Source organism: Lampris incognitus, chromosome 21 (genome assembly GCF_029633865.1).
Source record: "Lampris incognitus isolate fLamInc1 chromosome 21, fLamInc1.hap2, whole genome shotgun sequence".
NCBI lineage: Eukaryota > Metazoa > Chordata > Actinopteri > Lampriformes > Lampridae > Lampris > Lampris incognitus.
This window is the reverse complement of record NC_079231.1, coordinates 10,809,101-10,827,604: the sequence shown is the minus strand read 5'-3', so window position 1 is coordinate 10,827,604 and position 18,504 is coordinate 10,809,101. Positions and strand designations below refer to the sequence as shown.

Below are 18,504 nucleotides of genomic sequence, written 5' to 3'. Positions count from 1 at the left end.
CAGACACAAACAGAGCAATGTTGTGAGACAAGAATCTAAGGGGGACAGGTCAGTAAGGAAGCTTGCTGAGTTTTGCTTTTGTAAGGACCAGATAAAGTTTTTGGCATTTTTGGCAATGGTAATTAAGTGCACTGCTGGAGTAGAAAGAAAATGCACCGAGGACATTTCTGGGTGTTGTGAGAGTGTCTGGAGAATGTGTGAAGCGGTTGTCGAGAGAGGCTTTTAGCTCCTCTCAGAAATCTGAGAAATAACTTGTTTAATTGTCCCTAGGTGTGTGTGTGTGTGTGTGTGTGTGTGTGTGTGTGTGTGTGTGTGTGTGTGTGTGTGTGTGTGTGTGTGTGTGTGTGTGTGTGTGTGTGTGTGTCCAGGGTGTCTCTTCACCTGCCGCCCAATGACTGCCGGGACAGGCTCCAGCGACCCTGAGAGCAGGATGAGTGGTTTGGATGAGTGGAATTGAGAAGACATGAGGTTTTATTTTATTTTACTTTTTTCTTTTTAGTAAATAAATTTGATTTGACTCGACTTAAACGGACGTTCTGGTCCACTCAATAGTCCAGTTGGTGGCGGTAATTCACCAAATCGTTGTTTGCCAACCGCCAATAGACCTAACGAAGAAGAAAAAGACGAAGAAAAAAAATAGCTTCTCTTCCGGGTTAATGCAGAATTCTCATAACAAGCTAGAAGCCCAGCAAACTGGTTGTGGCTACATCCGTTGTCAACAGATCTCCGCCACCACAGATAAACATCATGTCAGATATGGTAAAGTGTACAGAACGAAACGATGGTTTGTTTTTCTGTCTACGCGAAACGGAAAAAGGGATCAGTATGTGTTTCGAAGTGCATGTAGTAGGCGTCTGTGATGTTAGCTAGCATCTATAGCATAAGGCCCCTAACTGAAGGCTAGTGTGAATCTGTTTCTGACGATAGCTACCTTTGTTGTCTTTTCAGACATATAAATAGACAGACAAGTCAATAGACAGACAAATGGATTGGTTGAAGGGGGTGGGGTGTATTTTACACCGCAGTAGGACAATATACAGTAGCAGAACAAGAGCATGAATATAAGACATGGCAGGAGAATCATTAACCACTCTTACAAGAATAATAAAAACCTTGAAAATTCTCCCATTCCACACAGTGGTGGTCTGGTCAACAGGCACTTTGTTGCATGGTGGTAGACTGTAATGGATAGGAAGTACAGTTGTACAAAAGAGCCATCAATTAACGTCGATAAATATAAGTGAATGCTACTAACATAAGAAACGTATATGGATAAAAAAAACTGGCAGACTGTATAAACCAGGCTCTGTTACAAATGGACGATTACTTGTATTTTTTTTAAATGTCTGAATCAGATGCTCAGGCCAGTTCAACATGTTTGTTTTATATTTGCAATGTATTATTTGTTGATGTATTACAGGAGACAAAGCCATCCAGCCAAGATGGGGGCGGTAAGAAGGGGGGCGAGTACATCAAACTGAAAGTGATTGGGCAGGTATGAAAAGACATTTTTACCGACCATAACATTCCTACTTTGAGCTTTAATCGTTTAAAATCGTAGAATTTAGAGTGGGTTCCAGTATTTTGATCTATTGACCATGCGGAATGACACCTTTATGAAAGCTCAATGATCAAGGCTCAGCGTTTTCGGTTTTTACCGATTTTCACAGAAAAATACCCAGGTTTTTTTAAAAGGAGCAGATTGATTTAAACTGATTTTCACCCGGATTTTATGTTTCCACGGGTCCAAAAGTTGTTCCTGTTCATGTGAGGTTATGTAACAGTGTCCTCTTGTGGCGAAATTCGGCATGCTGGATGGCTTTGAAAATTAAAAACCGAAAATGCGGAGCCTTGTCAATGATCCATGTAAGGAAATCACAGAAAGTTGAATGAGTTCATCTGGACACAACGTTTATTGAGAGAAACATTTCACCGCTAAGTGGCCTCTTCAGTCTCAACTGACGGCAGGTATCCCCACCCTCATAAACAATACAGTGGCATAACGACTGAAAGCAACGATCGGTTTCATATGCAGATTGCCATGACCCTTAACTAGCGTTACAATGATAATGTGTACTATTCACAGAGGATTGGAGAATGGTGGCAATCAAAGCATTGTAAGAAGGTGACAGTTGCTTTCAAACACCAAAACACGCTGCGCCAGAAATTGGTCCACCCCAAAGATCAGGTCCCCCGGCACAAACAGAGCAATCTAGTGTATGCTGTTAAGTGCCAGGAGGATTGCTGTGACTGTACATTGGGAAAACTAAACAGACACTGGCCAAGAAGATGGCACAACACAGAAGAGCTAATATGTCAGGCCAGGACTCCACAGTCTACACCCATCTACAGGCCAGTGGCCACTCTTTCAAGGATGAGGATGTGCACATCCTTGATAGGGAGGAATGCGGGTTTGAACGGGGAGTTAAAGGCCATCTATGTAAAGAGGGAAGGACCATCCCTGAACCGAGGAGTGGGGCTTAGAGTACATCTGTCGCCATCTTATTTCCACTTGAATCCTTCACGCTGTTGTTAAGCAAAGGGAATAATAACAATTCACTTTGTTTCAATCACTATGATATTGTGATTGTGATTGTCATATTGTGCTTCGAGGAAACTGAAATATTACACGAATCATCTTTTATAATGAGTTTGAAATATGCATATTGTCTGCCATACTTGTATTAAAAATTTAATTTCCCTTGGCAAAATAAATGTTGCTGTAATATCGCTGCAAAATGTGAAACAGAAACAACTCTAACCCTAAGCGTAATGCAGCATGTACAAACTCTAACTACAATAATAGTGTGTAAAACAAATAACATGTAGATGCAGTATTTGGTGAAAAAATATTAAGCCAAGAGCTCAGCATTTCTCTCTCTCTCTCTCTCTCTCTCTCTCTCTCTCTCTCTCTCTCTCTCTCTCTCTCTCTCTCTCTCTCTCTCTCTCTCTCTCTCTCTCTCTCTCTCTCTCTCTCTCTCTCTCTCTCTCTCTCTCTCTCTCTCTCTCTCTCTCACTCACACACACCACGAGCTTGGGACAAGAAATCTCACACAACCCAAATCATTAGCCGGAGATCAATAAGATGCTTGCTTTAGTTAGTGTAATTTTACTGTTACCATGATAAATCTGATATGGTCACCCCAGTCTCATGCTGACCTCTTTCTCTGCTGACCCACAGGACAACAGTGAAATTCACTTCAAAGTGAAAATGACAACGCATCTAAAGAAGCTGAAGGAGTCATACAGCCAGAGACAGGTAACAGGAAAGCCATAACTTTATTAAGCAGCCCATGCAGACCAGCAGTTCCGACAGTCATCATGGCTGGCATTCGTTCCCTTGGACAGTGAATTTTTTGTTTAGTTTAAATATATGTATTAGTTTGGATATGTGTGTTCTTGTAGTTTTTGGATGTGTTTTTGTCTTCGTGATGTACTGCTATGGGCTGGGGGAAACGGCATTTCGTCCTGATTCCTGAGGAGGGAATCATCAGCCACATACCCAAAGGTGGTTGATACTGTCTGTGGCTGGTAAGCTTGTCTTATGGCAGCTCACCAGCTCTCATTTGGAAGTCCCATTCTGTTCCCATTCAGTCATAATAGAAAACAGTCTGTGAAGTTAAATGATATTTCTTTATGCCTCTGTCACAGGGAGTCCCAATGAACACGCTAAGGTTTCTTTTCGAAGGCCAGAGAATCGCAGACAACCAAACCCCTAAAGAGGTGGACCATTCTCTATTCCCTTTATTTTATTATTATTGTTTGTTTCTTTGTTGTTGGTAATCAAACAATCATACCGAGCCATTCCTTCATATTTCCTGTTCCTGTCTTGTCTTGATCTCTTCAGCTGGGAATGGAAGATGAGGACGTGATTGAAGTCTATCAAGAACAGACTGGTGGACTTTGGAATGATTAAAAGTTTCTATGTTTATTTTAATTTTTTTTCTTTCTTATTTTTGATTTTATTTTGTATGTATGTATGGTCCCCCCCCTTGTTTTCAAACCATCTGGATCAAACCAACTCTAATCAGGCTTCCGTGTATCAGGGCAGAGAGATAACTGCAAGGTATGAGAGAGGCTAAGGATTTTCTTGATCTCACTCACGCCTTCTCCGAAACGCAGGCGTACTCGTGTTGAGTCGGGCATTAGCATCACGTCGATGACTCGTATGACTTGAATGTTCGAGCAGAGCTGAATCAGCAAAATAGATTTTAATTTTTGTGTTTGCTTGATTTGCTTTTGTTTGAGTTGTATTTCAAGGCACTGATAGCCCCTCAGCTGTGTAGTGTGTGTTCGAACACGTGACCAAAAGTCAACAAAAATGTATTGTCGGCCATGTTGGAGGATAAGAACGCTGTGGGCGAATTGCACTTTAGCAGCAAAATTGTCGTCGTTGTCATCAGACGTGCCTTCATTTTTTTTTTATTTACAAATGTAATGATAGCGATAAATGTAAACACTTATCGTTTTGTCATGTTCCAAAAATCATTAGGCACCAAGGAGAACAAGCCGAAGAACTGTCAAGTGAGCAACGTAGGCTATGGTTTGCTGCTATCAGTCAAGAAGGCCTAATCAAAAAGATTTTGAAAAGTGATCTTGTTTGCAGTGAGCAAACACTGACACTGACACTTGCTATGTGCGAGCAACATTCGCCCAATCCGGCCATACAACCAGTACAGTGGGCAGAAAGAACCACACCATCTTCAGTTGTTATGATCCACAGCTGGACAAGTGGATCATTCGTCCGTTGAGAATGCCTAACTTTCGCAACCAAAACATATGTCTTGTTTATAATACAACCAAGAACGCTATGAATAAATCCAGAAACCATGTGATTGTAGACTTGAACAACAGTCTTCGTAAAAATCAAAATGGATTTCATAAGAACAGATCAACAGTTGGTCAAATACTGACTGAGGCGAATCATCGAGAGTGTAAAGGCAAACAATCTACCGGCTGTAATTTTGTCTGTCGATTTTTCAAAGGCCTTTGATTCGAGCAACCATGATAGAATGGAGAAAATCATGCTAGCAGCCATCATGATGTTCTACAAAGACACGCTCGAAAGTTCACTCTCCAAATGGAGACACAGAGTTTTTTGATATTGCTGCTGGTGTGTTACAAGGTCACATGCTAGCACCATTTCTTTTTATCCTGTGTCTCGATTATGTACTAAGAACCTCCATCAACACAATCAAGGAGCTTGGCCTTCCACTGAAGCCCAGGAGAAGCAGTTGACATCCTGCTCAAAGTGTCTGTGAATGTTCTCATTCTTTAACTGATGTCGACTACGCAGATGATCTTGCCCTTCTCGCTGATAACATTAAGCATGCTACCTCGCTGTTGCACAGTCTTGAAAATGCAGCGAAACAAGTAGGCCTCCACATCAATGCTAGGAAAACTGAATTCATCAGCTACAACCAAGAAGGAATCATCTCCCATCAGATGGTCATAACATCAAATCTGTCTCTGAATTCATATACTTGGGAGGCAACATCGAATCCACCGAAAGAGATGTGCAGCTTCGAATTGGAAAGGCTTGGGGTGCCACTGAGGGACTTAACGTCATCTGGAAGCCCACGTTACCAGACAAACTGAAGCGGGAATTTTTTCGAGCAACAGTTGAGTCCGTTTTCACTTATGGATCATCTTGTTGGACCCTCACTAAATGGCTTGAACCCAAACTTGATGGGGCTTTCACGAGAATGCTGCGGGCTGCACTCAATGCATCCTGGAAGAAGCACCCTACAAAGAAGTGGCTCTATGGCAACATACCCGCCGTCTCAAACACTATCTGAGAACGAAGGGTTTGATTTACTGGTCATTGCTGCAGTAGCAAGAAAGAACTTGCAAGCGACACTCTGCTTTTGTCACCCAAACGTGGAAAGACATGTGTGGGAAGGCCTGCAAGAAATTACATCAATGAACTGGTCGACGACACAGTATCTGAGGATCTTCCAGCTGCTATGCAGGATAGAGACGGGTGGCGTAAGAGGGTCAGAGCCATCCAAGGATACTCGACCTGATGATGATGATGATGTAGGCTTGAAGGCTTCGAAATGCTCGGAACTGATTTTTTTGTGTAACAGCTTGTGTCCAAAACAAGATACAAGAGAATGTCACGGGATTCAATTGGTGGTAGGCATTCTGGACTGAACTTTTGAGCTGGAATGAGCAATGGATCTATTCCAATCTTTTTGATTTATCTTCTGTTGGTAGCGGCTTTTCACATCTCCTTCGAGTTTATCTGCAGATGCCGATAGCATTAGTTTCGTGTTTACATCGTCAATTACGTTAAGTTCTCCAACATGGTCGCGGCCTCGTATTGAAATCGTGTGACGTCATGCGAACATACACTATTAGCTTACCGAGAAGCTATTTATTAAGCCTGATTATAAGTTGCGTGCGTTGATAAATCCCCCTGTTCAATTCAATTAAATTTTATTTTTGTAGCCCAATATCACAAATTACAAATTTGCCTCAGTGGGCTTAACAGCTACGCAACATCCTGTCCTTAGACCCTCTCATCGGATGAGGAACAACTCCCTAAAAACTCAGCTCAACTGTTCCGTACAGTGAAAGTTTGTTTACAAACACTTAGTTCGGTCCCTTTTATTTGCCAAGTAACTTTTAACACAGCAGGAATTTGACTTTAGCTGTGATAGATTAGCTGCTCTAGAGGAACATCGTCACATGCAGTGGAGATGTGGTCATTTGGATGCGAGGAAATTAATTTGACATCTCGACTACATAGCCATCTGTTTTAGAGACCGGTCAGAGGATCGTTTACTGGTGCAGTCTTTCTCGGGGTTGTTGAGTGATATTGTGGGAATTAAACCTGTGATTTTTTGGGTAACTAGGCGGTCGCTGTAACCACTACACTCTCTGGCCACCCTGGGATAGAATCTGGTCTGTAAGCCCTGACACAGATCCCGGGTGTCAGTGTGAATCAGGGGCCCCCTTTCCACCTGGGCTTAACCCGTGTCCCCAGTTGTTTCCAGTCACGTGATTCTGATGATGCTCGAGATTCAGATGGAGGGCAGGAAGTGAAAAGCAGAATGGACGAGATGGCGCTAGTTTAGCCTGAACTGTGTTAGTCTAGACGACATTATGAGAGGAAGGTGTAAACAGGAAGTAAGACATGTTGGACATGATCTTATGTTATGAAGAGGGATTTTTTTTGACGAAGTGGTGACTGCACACACGTGCGTTATCTGACTCCGCTCCCCCCGACCGCAGACAACGCTTCGCGAGCCATTTTTTACGGCGTTTTCTGTCAGGTTCTTGCACCCCCCCCCCCCAGCCCATGAAAACAACTTTTGGTACTCAGTAAAAACTCCTTGTGGTTTCTCAGTTAATGACGTCAAACATAGGCATTTGGAAAGTTTCTGATAGTGCTTCCTATGTAGAAAGTCACCTCCTGCCCTCCATCTGTAGTTCGTGATGTCATAGGCAAACAACCTATAACATAAAAACACCTAAAACCCTTATGGACATGTGTCAAAGATCCAATTTCCCAAACTAATCCCAGAGGTGGCGAGAGACTCGTTTGGACACTGTCTGCATTGTGTGAATGCAGTGTTGTCTCCAGTCAACCTCCAGCAGGGACGTAGGTCCAGCCAGGAAGGAGTCACGGTGCAGACAGGTCCAAGGCAGATTTGATGATAACACGCTCATCAAGAGAGGGATGCCAGGACACGTAGAGATGTGCAACGCCAGTCATTTGCTTGGTGTTCACAGTCAATTTTGAGCAACATAAACATTTCGGAAGGAAATGATGTGTGCTGTAATCTGACTTATGGCCACAGAATGAGAAATGCATTTGTTTCTCCTTTCTTTGAGTGTATAATGTATCATGGTTTGAGTAATTAATTCCAGAAAATGGAGAAAGACTCTTCCACCACGAGCAGAGATTTTGCTGCCTTGGCTTTTCTTTCTGCCTTTGCAGCCTCACTTTTAAATTTATCCATCCTGTTTTAAAACTGAGAATGCAAAAATAATGTGATGAATATTGTTATATAATAATTGATGACTGCAGCTGATTGCCCCAACACGATCATGCTAAAGATTTGAGATGTTTTAATCAATCAATAACTATTTAATATGACTATTGTGATTAACTTGTATATGTTGTAAACAGTATTAGTGTGTTTTTGAGTGAAATGCCATATTTATCTCAAGCGTTGTCCTATTGAAAGGGTTTTATTCTGAAAAGTTGACTCTCAATTTTGGATTTTTTTTTTACTTGCTGGAGCTTTTCATTTGATAATGCAAAAGCGGACAGTTCAAACTTCTGAAGCCATAACACTGCAGGCAGGCAAAAAACAAGTCTTGCAGGTCATTTATAACACCAGTAGTAATCATGGATGCTTTTTTTCAATTATTATTTTTTTGGCATCTTATACCTTTATTAGACAGTGAAAGTGTAGAAGCAGACAGGAAGTGTGGAAGAGAGAGGGGGGGTATGACATGGAACAAAGGTTGCTGTCTGGAATCGAACTGGTGACAGTTGGGACCACGTGTCATGTGCTGTAAGCATTTGGCCATGGAGGCACATCATGGATGCTTTTTTATGTGGAGGAACCAGTCTGTTCATCCCCATCCAACTGCCAGCCATGGTGAATGTGTGGCTTTGGAGTGAAACGGTGTGTTTGGCTGAGACATAAAGGCCGTCCGGGTCATTGAGGCAGATGGTACTGAAATCTGTGTTGGGGGTGTCTGACGGTAGAGACGCTCATCCCAGATAACAGCAATGGGTGTTAGCATCAACCAGCAGTCTTTAGCTACTCAAGTCTTCATATTTACTTGGAATTTCTTGTTCTTGCTGCCTTAGATTACAGTCATGGCTCACCCCTGAGTCCACCTCTGTCCTAGAAGTTGACTTCCATGGAGTTTTTCCTTGTTTTCTTGGCACTCGGCTCCTTCTTATGATTTTTGCTGCAGTTGACTTTCAAACTTTACCTCCTTTATGTCTGTGCTGCTTCACCTCACTTTTTTTTTCGGGGGGAAGGGGGAATTTTCCAACTTTTTCTCCCCAGTTGTATCCGGCCAGTTACCCCACTCTTCCAAGCCATCCTGGTCACTGCTCCACCCCCTCTGCCGATCTGGGGAGGGCTGCAGACTACCACATGCCTCCTCCCATACATGTGGAGTCGCCAGCTGCTACTTCTCACCTGACAGTGAGGAGTTTCACCAGGGGGACGTAGTGCTATTCCCCCCAGTTCCCCCTCCCTCCTGAACAGGCGCCCCGACCGACCAGAGGAGGCGCTAGTGCAGCAACCAGGACACATACCCACATCCGGCTTCCCATGCGCAGACACGGCCAATTGTGTCTGTAGGGACGCCCGACCAAGCCGAAGGTAACACGGGGATATCGAACCGGCGATCCCCGTGTTGGTAGGCAAGCTATGCTATCTGGATGCCCTCACCGGACTGCATTTATATGCTTTTCTAGTCTACCAACCACTCAAAGTGCTTTACAGTGTATGCCTCACATCCACCCATTCACACACGCATTCACACACTGATGGTGGAGGCTGCCATGCGAGGCACCAACCTGCTCATCAGGAGCAGTTAGGGGTTCAGTGACTTGCTCAAGGACACTTTGACACGCTCTTTGCAGGAGCTGGGGATTGAACCAGTGACCTTCTGATTACTAGACGACCTGCTCTACCTCCCGAGCCTTGCCGCCCCTTTTTAACATCTACTAATAAGATTCCCCCTAAAACCTCTGGTCCGGGATGTAGAGTGAACCTTTTTTGTTTGCTCCTAGCGTAGGATGGGTAAATGAATTTTGTTGTATGTATGTACAATGACATAATTATAAAGTGTCTGTTAATTGGATTAGTCATAATAAGACCACACCAAACCCCGACCAAGAGCAGCTGTCGTCTCCCACCGATGCTATAGAAGTCAGAGGACTGCTGTTCACCAGAGGAACATTGATGTAGATGGTTTGAAATTCTTGCAATGATGTTTTTGGTTTTTGGAATAAAATATTAAAAACGAACACACTGGCCTCCGTTATGTTCTTTAGTTCAGGGCTGCGTGTACTTTTACTCCACCTGTGCATTTTGACATACATACCTGCAGCCTGTTGGAGTAATTTCTATAATGACTTGTGGTACACTTGAAAGGCAACATATCTGCATTTATGCAAAATCTACAGGTACAAGGCACCGTTAACTGTTTTTACATCGAACACAACACCAAATAGTCATGCACGAATGTGCAGGGGGGAAAAAATCTAAATTCACTGAAACATCTCACCAGTAAGAGAAAGTAAAGACAATCTTTGGACAGTATCTCTGGTCTACTGCGAAGCGTTTGCCATGTCAGAAGAGGCGTAGAGAGGCTTGGAAACCTCACTTTGTGAAAACAAACGGATAAATAATCTACTTACACATCTTTGATAATGCACATTGGGTACATGTAGATTGAAGTGGAATAGTGCTTAACATGAATACTGCCCCCTTTCATAAGAAGGAACAGGTTGAGTGTTGTCCTGAGACACCAGTATTCACTAAAGCTACAACTGTCCTCCATCCAGGACAGCTTTCTATATTTTACATACATACATAAATAAATCGAGCTCTTCCCGGTGCTTTTAGTTTGCCCCATGGGATACCTTCCCTTCCTTACGAGGTTTTAAATTCCTTGTTTTCCAGAGTCAAGTCAGTTTTGTTGGCTAAGTGTGACCATATTTGAGGAATGTGACTTAGTTGTTGTTCGCAATTACACTCATTGTACACAGCACGAGAAGATAAGTATAAGGTAAAGATAAACAACAGCTAAATCCATCCATCCATTATCCAAACCGTTTCTCCTGCTGTTGGGGGTCGCGGGGATGCTGGAGCCTCTCCCAGCAGCCACTGGGTAGCAGGCAGGGAGACACCCTGGACAGGCCACCAGGCCATCACAGGGCAGACACACACACACACACACACACACACACATACGACATTATTATATTATCAAATCAATCAAATTGTGAATGAGTCAGACCCGGCGCTAGCCCAGATAGCAGAGTTGCTGTGGCCCGGACCTGTCCCACACCCGACACTTTAATCCAGCCCACGTACTGCGTGGAATGATGGCACTAGGGCGGTCTGCTCCTGTTTGCCAGATCTGGGCCAGAACCAAACCATAGCAATGCCGCATGTGCCACATATTTGCCAAAGGTGGCCCATATTTGTTTTGTGATATTTGGGCCATACTCACCATTTACCACGCGGGCCACTTCAGGGTCACATCTAGATTACACGTTGCCGAGAGCACCACATCTTTGCCAAAAAAGGCCCACGTTTGATTTGGCATGTTTTGGCCAAACATGTGGGCCACTTTAGGCTCACATCCATCTTGTGTCCATTTTGCCAGAAGAAGGCCATCAGTGCCGCATCATTGCCTGAAGTGGCCCACGTCCGGATGCTATCTGGGGAGCAAATCAACAGGATGGACATTTGATTTACTGACGGGACAAAATCACCACTTCAACAGCATCACTGCATGCGCACTGCCACAGCACTTCATTTTTTCGTTAGTGAAAAAGCGTTTTCTAATTATGTTATTATTATTGCCCGGTGCGGGATTCGATACGGGGTGTACTGCACCACAAGGCGACATCACTAACCGCTCGGCAGAAGGGTCAGACCCGTTAGCTAGGGACTAACGTGTTTTATTAGTAGTTTACATTATCATTTGTAATCTGTGATATTAGGCTATACAAATAAAATTGACTTGATTTATTGGCGACCCTGTACTGTTGGGAGCGCTGACTGGCGGAGTCAAGTCTGTCACACCCGGCTCTCCGCCAACGACGGGAATGCACGTTACGTCGGTCCGTGTGCGTGCCTGTGATTGGTGGAGCAGAGCGGGGAGGGGCGTGTCCGCGAATTACTAATTGTTCTTCGTTGGTTGGCACGTGCGGGTTGTTTAGATAATGGCGGTCTGTACGGCGTGGCTGTGGCCAACAACAGCCGAGAATAAATACGTCGTTCGGTTTATTAATTGGGCAAGTGTGAGTTTATATAGCGGTGAGCGCCACAGTATTGCTGGTATAGGCTCCAGCAGCCCTGCCCTTGCGGTAAGGAAAACAAAAGGCTGTGTGAGCTTTAACCGAATATTCCGGCCAGGGTCCGCAGCGGTACGGTGCAGCGGCACAAGTCCGTTTCGAACCTGAAGTCATTCGAGCTGGAAACGAGTCCAGTTTTACCTGGTTGGACGTATTATCACCGAGATAGGACAATTTCCGAGAAAGGACGGTAGTTTTGATAAATATATTATGCTAGCTAACGTAGCTGACTAGCCGAGCATTGTCACGGCAACGAAGGATTTTTTTGTTTTTTTTGGCAAGGAAGGCATCACGTGCTTTGACAGGCGGACCACGAACGGCAGAGCGCCAACGTTTCACCGGCCAATCAGGTAGCGCTTCTTTTCTGAATATTAATGAGCCTTCTCCTGCTACCCTGCATTTCGGAAATTCGCCACCCGGGCAGCTGATCGCTTCGGGGTGCTTCCTCCGGTCTGACCCGAGTGGCAGGAGCAGCTGTTGTCGAGGCTGGTTGTGGCGTCAGGAGGGGTGGAGGCCTCGGGCTGGTGGCGCTGAGAGTGGGGACACGGACGTGCTGGTTGAGACGGGTCTTGATGCGTGCTCAATAATCCAGGTAAGAAAATCAAAGAAGGTTGAATCAGGTCATCTGGATACGAGTTTATTAACAGACACGGTTCATCACTCAGCCAAGTGACCTCTTCAGTCTAAACTGGCTGCAGGTATCCCCACCCTTATATAAACAATACCGTCGCATAACGATCAAACCAACCACCAGTTTCATACGCAAATATGAACGGGGTGTCGAAGAGGCCATCTATGTTAAGAGGGAACGACCGTCCCTGAACCGGGGGGAGGGGAGGAGAAGTGCTTCTGTCACCATCTTGGAATGCTGTGATTGCAAACATTCCCAAATCCTCTGTGAATAGTACACATGGCCATTATAACTCTAGTTAATGGTCACACCCGTATTTGCATATGAAACGGGTCGTTGGTTTCAGTCGTTATGCAGCTGTATTGTTTATAAGGGGTGGGGATACCTGCAGTCAGTTGAGACTGAAAATGGTAATAATAATAAATCAGACTTATATGGCGCTTTTTTAACACTCAAAGTCGCTTTACAATGAACAACAGTGAAACAAGACCACAGATAAACATAACACAGACATACAGGGGTGGATGGGAAGGGGGGCTACGAGAGGGAGAAGCGGCAGCCACACACGACGTCCGCAGTAATCTCCAACTTCAACACATACAAAAGGGCAAGAAAAACAAAACACAACAGCACTGTAGACGTTGATTTTGTGAAGGGGTTTACTCCCGTAGCCTATTCCTCTCCCGAGGTTTCCACCAGGTAGTGCCACTATTTAATCCATAGCTGGGGGTGGTTTGTGGGCATCAAGGAATGTCCACACATTGGTGGGTCTGCGTACCGCACGTCTAGGGGCCAGACCTCCTCCGAGTCCCTTGTAGTTCAGCCAGGGTCCAAGGTGTACCCAGTTACCGTGTGTCGCCACGAGGAGGCGCTACATAGGGCTTGCTTTTGGAGAGGCTATGGACTGGCAGGGAGAGAGACTTGCATGCTCAGCTCTCCTGTTCGCATTTCTGCTAGCCAGCAGTGAAGGTTGAGAGTGAGACGTGACAGACACACAACACTACACCAACACACTAGATGCTTCACAACAACCTGACTCCTTACACAAGCGTGTCAGACACAGAAGATGTCACTTAGATGAGTGATGGAACATATCTGCAATAAACTCGTATCCGGATGAACTGATTCAACCTTCTTTAGTTGAGATAGGCTTATTTTTCCCCAACTAAGTTCTGATGTCCATTTTGTTAGCCCAATGCCATCGTATCAATGAAGTGGTGGTCTAGCCTTACGGTTCTACACTGTAGGCTAATTCCACCCGCCAATTTAATTCAAAGTCAAGTCAAAACTTGAGTCAAGTGATGCGACGCTGTGACAGGTCAAAAACTGACATCAGTCACAAATAAGTTTATATGTGGGGGCAGGGCCACAGTCAGCAGGTAAGGAGGCCCGTCCCCAACACCGGCCATGGCTTCACCTGTACTGTATGACCAGTACAGGTGCAGGGATAGGCAACATGATCCGGAAAGGGCTGGTGTGGGTGCAGATCTTTACACACCTGAGTCTACAAATCAAGGTCCTTAGCAAAGACCATTGGTTGAGTAATGGAATCAGGTGTGTAACTGCTTGGTTGGAACAAAGACCTGCACCCACACCGGCCCTTTCTTGATCATGTTGCCCAGGCTATCACCAGGCCGGTTATTTACTGGGAGGCATGCAGCTAAATATGCACAGTAGTAAATGATGATGCACAGATCCTGTTACACAGGTTAGTTTTTGCATCGGGTAGGTGCAGGAATGCATCATGGATGAAAGTGAATATGTGGCTGTGAACAAGACAGGACTCAGTCGTAAATTAATTTCCGACCCTGTGATGGCCTGGCGGCCTGTCCAGGGTGTCTCCCCCGCCTGTCGCCCGATGACTGCTGCGGTAGGCTCCAGCATCCCCGCAACCCTGAGAGCAGGATAAGCTGCTTGGATAATGGCTGTATGGATGATTCGTGGCTTTTGTTCAACATGCCACTGAAAGTCACCTTTTACAACGGACAGCACTAGGAGCAGCTGGGTCGAATCGTGTTTGACAAAATGCTTTCTGGCCAGGAGGGGGCAGCATAACTCTATTAATGGTGAGAGATGTGCGTTCACAACAGTTAGACATTTAGTTTTTGAATCATAAGATTTCAGCGCTTGTTAGGGCTTCAGAATTTGGCAGTGCATCCTAAATTAAAACCGGTGCCAGAGTAACCCACAACAAATTAATACAAGAAGGGGAGTGAGCAGTTTCTCATGAACAACATTTGAATGTATAAAACGTTTCTAAGAGGTTTTTGTGCGGCATTTTAAGGCGGCTTGGTCTTGGTGAAAGTGCAGAAGAAACCCTGACTCACTTCTCAGCATACAGAAAGTCAACCGTCTTCCTCCGACCTCTTGAGTCGGTGGTTCAGAGGGCACCGGCGGCTTAAACGCACAACAAATTCATTCATTCATCATCCAAACCGCTTATCCTGCTCCCAGGGTCGCAGGGATGCTGGAGCCTATCCCAGCAGTCCCACACAACAAATATCTTTTATAACTCAGCAAAACGCCAAAAAACCTCTCAGGTTATCAGTTAATAACTGAATTCTTTCGTCAACGACTCCAAAAGATCCATCCATCTTCAAAAACACATTGGACCTGCGAGTGAGTTAACGGCTTTGGAAAACACACAGATCATCTTATGAGCTGATTTGGTGTTTGTCCAGCAGTAATCTTTTCTGAGCTTTTTTTCCCCTCCTTTTGGAGTGAAAGTATTCATTTTGCTGAGAGCCAATGGAAGTCCTGCAGAGTGAAAGTTACATTCTTCCAAATGTCTTGACTGGAAAAAGACGAATGTATACAAGACAGGAAGGGGGGGTGGGGGGAGGTACATGCTATACCCAGAGAATATTTATTTGGACAGAGTCTGATTTCACGGAGGCCCGACCGGGGGAGGAGAGCCGGGAGTGAAAAAAAAGGAGGAGGCGGAGGTGGTGGTGGTGGTGTGTGGAGGAGGTAGAGCAAGACGGAGAAAAAGGGAAGGAGGGGGGAGTCATTGACTAGTCAGGGAGAGAGACTGTGTGTGTGTGTGTGTGTGTGTGTGTGTGTGTGTGTGTGTGTGTGTGTGTGTGTGTGTGTGTGTGTGTGTGTGTGTGTGTGTGTGTGAGAGAGAGAGAGAGAGAGAGAGAGAGAGAGAGAGAGAGAGAGAGAGAGAGAGAGAGAGAGAGAGAGAGAGAGAGAGAGAGAGAGAGAGAGAGAGAGAGAGAGAGAGAGAGAGAGAGAGAGAGAGAGAGAGAGAGAGAGAGAGAGAGAGAGAGAGAGAGTGTGTGTGTGTGGAGGGGTCAGGGCAGTAAACAGAGCCTCTGTCAGTCCCAAGGTCCCCGGGCCCCGGGTTAAGCCTCTGCCTTCAGGAGATCACGTTTCCAAGACTGGGATACCTCACATTGGCAAAACATTACCAGATGTGGGCCAGCCAGGAGAGAGAGAGGGAGAGAGGGGTGTGTGTGTGGGGGGGGGGGGGTTGGTCTTTGTATGAAGGGCAGAGAAATGTGGGCTGTAATCTCAAATCGACAACCAGTTTCTCTACAACAATACATTTGCGTGTTTGCTTCACTTAGCGAGCGATATGTGTGTTGGGCCGCTTCCCACCGAGACAGACGGTGTATTTATTTGACTTGTGGATCCGGGCTCCGGCCTGGTTTGGTTTAGGATTTACCACTTCCATTTCATGCCGCGCTCCGCTGCCTGTACAACAACATCAACAACAACAACAACGACGGTATAGGCTGGAGAGCCGACTGTGACGAGCCAGAGGAAAAGGGGTTGCGTTATTCCCATCTCTCCCATCTCTGAAAGGATAAAAATCTAAAAAGCGCATAAAACGCTTAAAATTGCTTTGAGATCTGTGTTGGTTTAGTTCCGCTGACTGACGCTGGCTGAGCTTTTCCTGTTTTGTGGCTTTTTCCAAACACTGGAGGGCTCATTGAGCAGGAAACCAAATTTTTTACGTGGTCACATATGGGCGAGATTTTGCACAACAAATCTACTGTTTCACCGGGCCAGACGCTCGGATGAAGCGCTCATCGATCCGCGTCACGGTGAGTGACACCGAAACGTGGATCAGATGATGAATTCGCCGACCGCCCTGTAAAACAACGTGCAGCTCTTTTTGTCAGTTTCGCTCATGTAAATGAGATGAAGGCCGATGCCCCCCCACCCCCACCCCACAGGGAGGCTGAGCTGTTGCAGCAGCAAAACGGATGCAGTAAAGCAGGGTCATAAAAGTAGACGCATAATTCAAATTTCCTACCCGCCAACTGTGCCGCGTCCCAAAACTCCACAATGCACTGTGAGTGTGGATTATCATGGAGCAGTGGACCGACACCGTGGAGGACAGGACAGCTGTAAAGCCACCTGTGCTCCCCCAGCCCATATAACGCAGCTGAGGGGAGGGGGGGGGGCGCGGTGGTTTGGGGTTAGCAAATAGGAGCCTACCGTCCCCCCTCCCCCCATCACATACCCATCTCACACTCATGCATGTGTTCTGATACACAGGCTCGTTTCCTCTGTCGTCTGGCTGCTGTGTCTCTGACCTCTCCGCCTTGCTGCCGGCGTGTGGATATATTGGTAAACCGAGGATCGAAGCTTCTGCAACTGGTTGCAGGGTTTTTCTTTTTTTCCCGAACAGCTCTGGATGCTAAAATGTGACCAGATGACCATAATCCATTTCACAGAGCGAAAAGGAAAAGGCCGGCGCTGACCCGCCCGACCTGACAAGAGCCGGGTGATGAACAGGCGTCGAGGCGCTGGGTTTTCACTTGTGGCATGACATGGATTAAGAGCTGTTTCCCGTTAGAAATAATGTCCCACACATCCTCTCAAAGGAGACCTCTGTGTCCAAGTTAGCTGTCTTCATAAAAAAAAAAAAAAATGGATGTAAAGTCGATTGGAAGAAACGCTGGCCCTGTGACATACCCCTGGCACGCAACTTCATCCGAGCTGCAAAGCAGAAGTTATCATCTACCGCATGAAGACACTGAATGAGGGGGTTCTTGATTCTCTTAAACTTTTTCCATGTTCTCGTTGCGTACTTCTGCAAAAGCCCAATTTGTGGACGGGACCGAAACAGCCGTGTCATTCTTCAGGCCCCAGCATTATTCTTTAAATTAAATAAGATGTGAATTGACAGCGAGCCTGCAGCCACATAAAAAGTGCAGTCAAATGCAGACCAGGCTTCAGGGCCGCTAGTTTTCCGTACTTTTCCCTGACACCCCCCCCCCCCCGCAATTCCCCAAACTTTTCCAGACCTGGTAATGATAAAATTCATTTTCCATACTTTTCCTGACTATAATGACCCCTGTAGTTAGGTTACGTTTCTCTCTCTCTCTCACACACACACACACACACACAGAGGGCCGCCTTGTTACTCCCGACATTTTCTCGAGCCGGGACAAAAGGCCTTAAAAAAAGAGCAATCTGAAAAAGAGGGATCAGATTTCGTCAGGAAAGGAGGGATAAGCCGTGGAGAGACACTGCCGAGACAGAACAAGCCTACTTTTTACATCGATGCTCCGCTTTACCATAAATCACCGCAGTAATCTGCCAGAGTAAATGGCGGCTATCGATACTTCTCCAGAAACCCAGGTTTAGCGTGACTTGTTTGGAATCTGCTCACAGAAGCACTGAAATGCAAGTGGAAAAGCTGCAGAGGTGCATGAGCCGAGAGAAACCCCATAAGACTGGCTGCAGAAAATGCCGATGGCCTCATCCCTGTTTCTTTCCTGTAACTCGGGATGGAGTTTGGCAAAGCCTCCAGTTTGCTCAATGACACGCGGGAGGATGTGAAAAA

At 45.6% G+C, this 18,504-nt stretch overlaps 1 protein-coding gene across 1 annotated transcript; it reads left to right on the top strand.

The window, feature by feature from the left end:
* Window positions 1–673: 673 nt before the first annotated feature.
* On the top strand, window positions 674–10,003 carry sumo1 (small ubiquitin like modifier 1). Its single transcript, XM_056301043.1, has 5 exons — window positions 674–759; window positions 1,421–1,495; window positions 3,182–3,259; window positions 3,652–3,723; window positions 3,848–10,003. The coding sequence occupies exons 1-5, from the start codon at window positions 748–750 to the stop codon at window positions 3,914–3,916; spliced, it is 306 nt and encodes a 101-aa protein (XP_056157018.1). The 5' UTR covers window positions 674–747; the 3' UTR covers window positions 3,917–10,003.
* The last annotated feature ends 8,501 nt before the right edge of the window (window positions 10,004–18,504 follow it).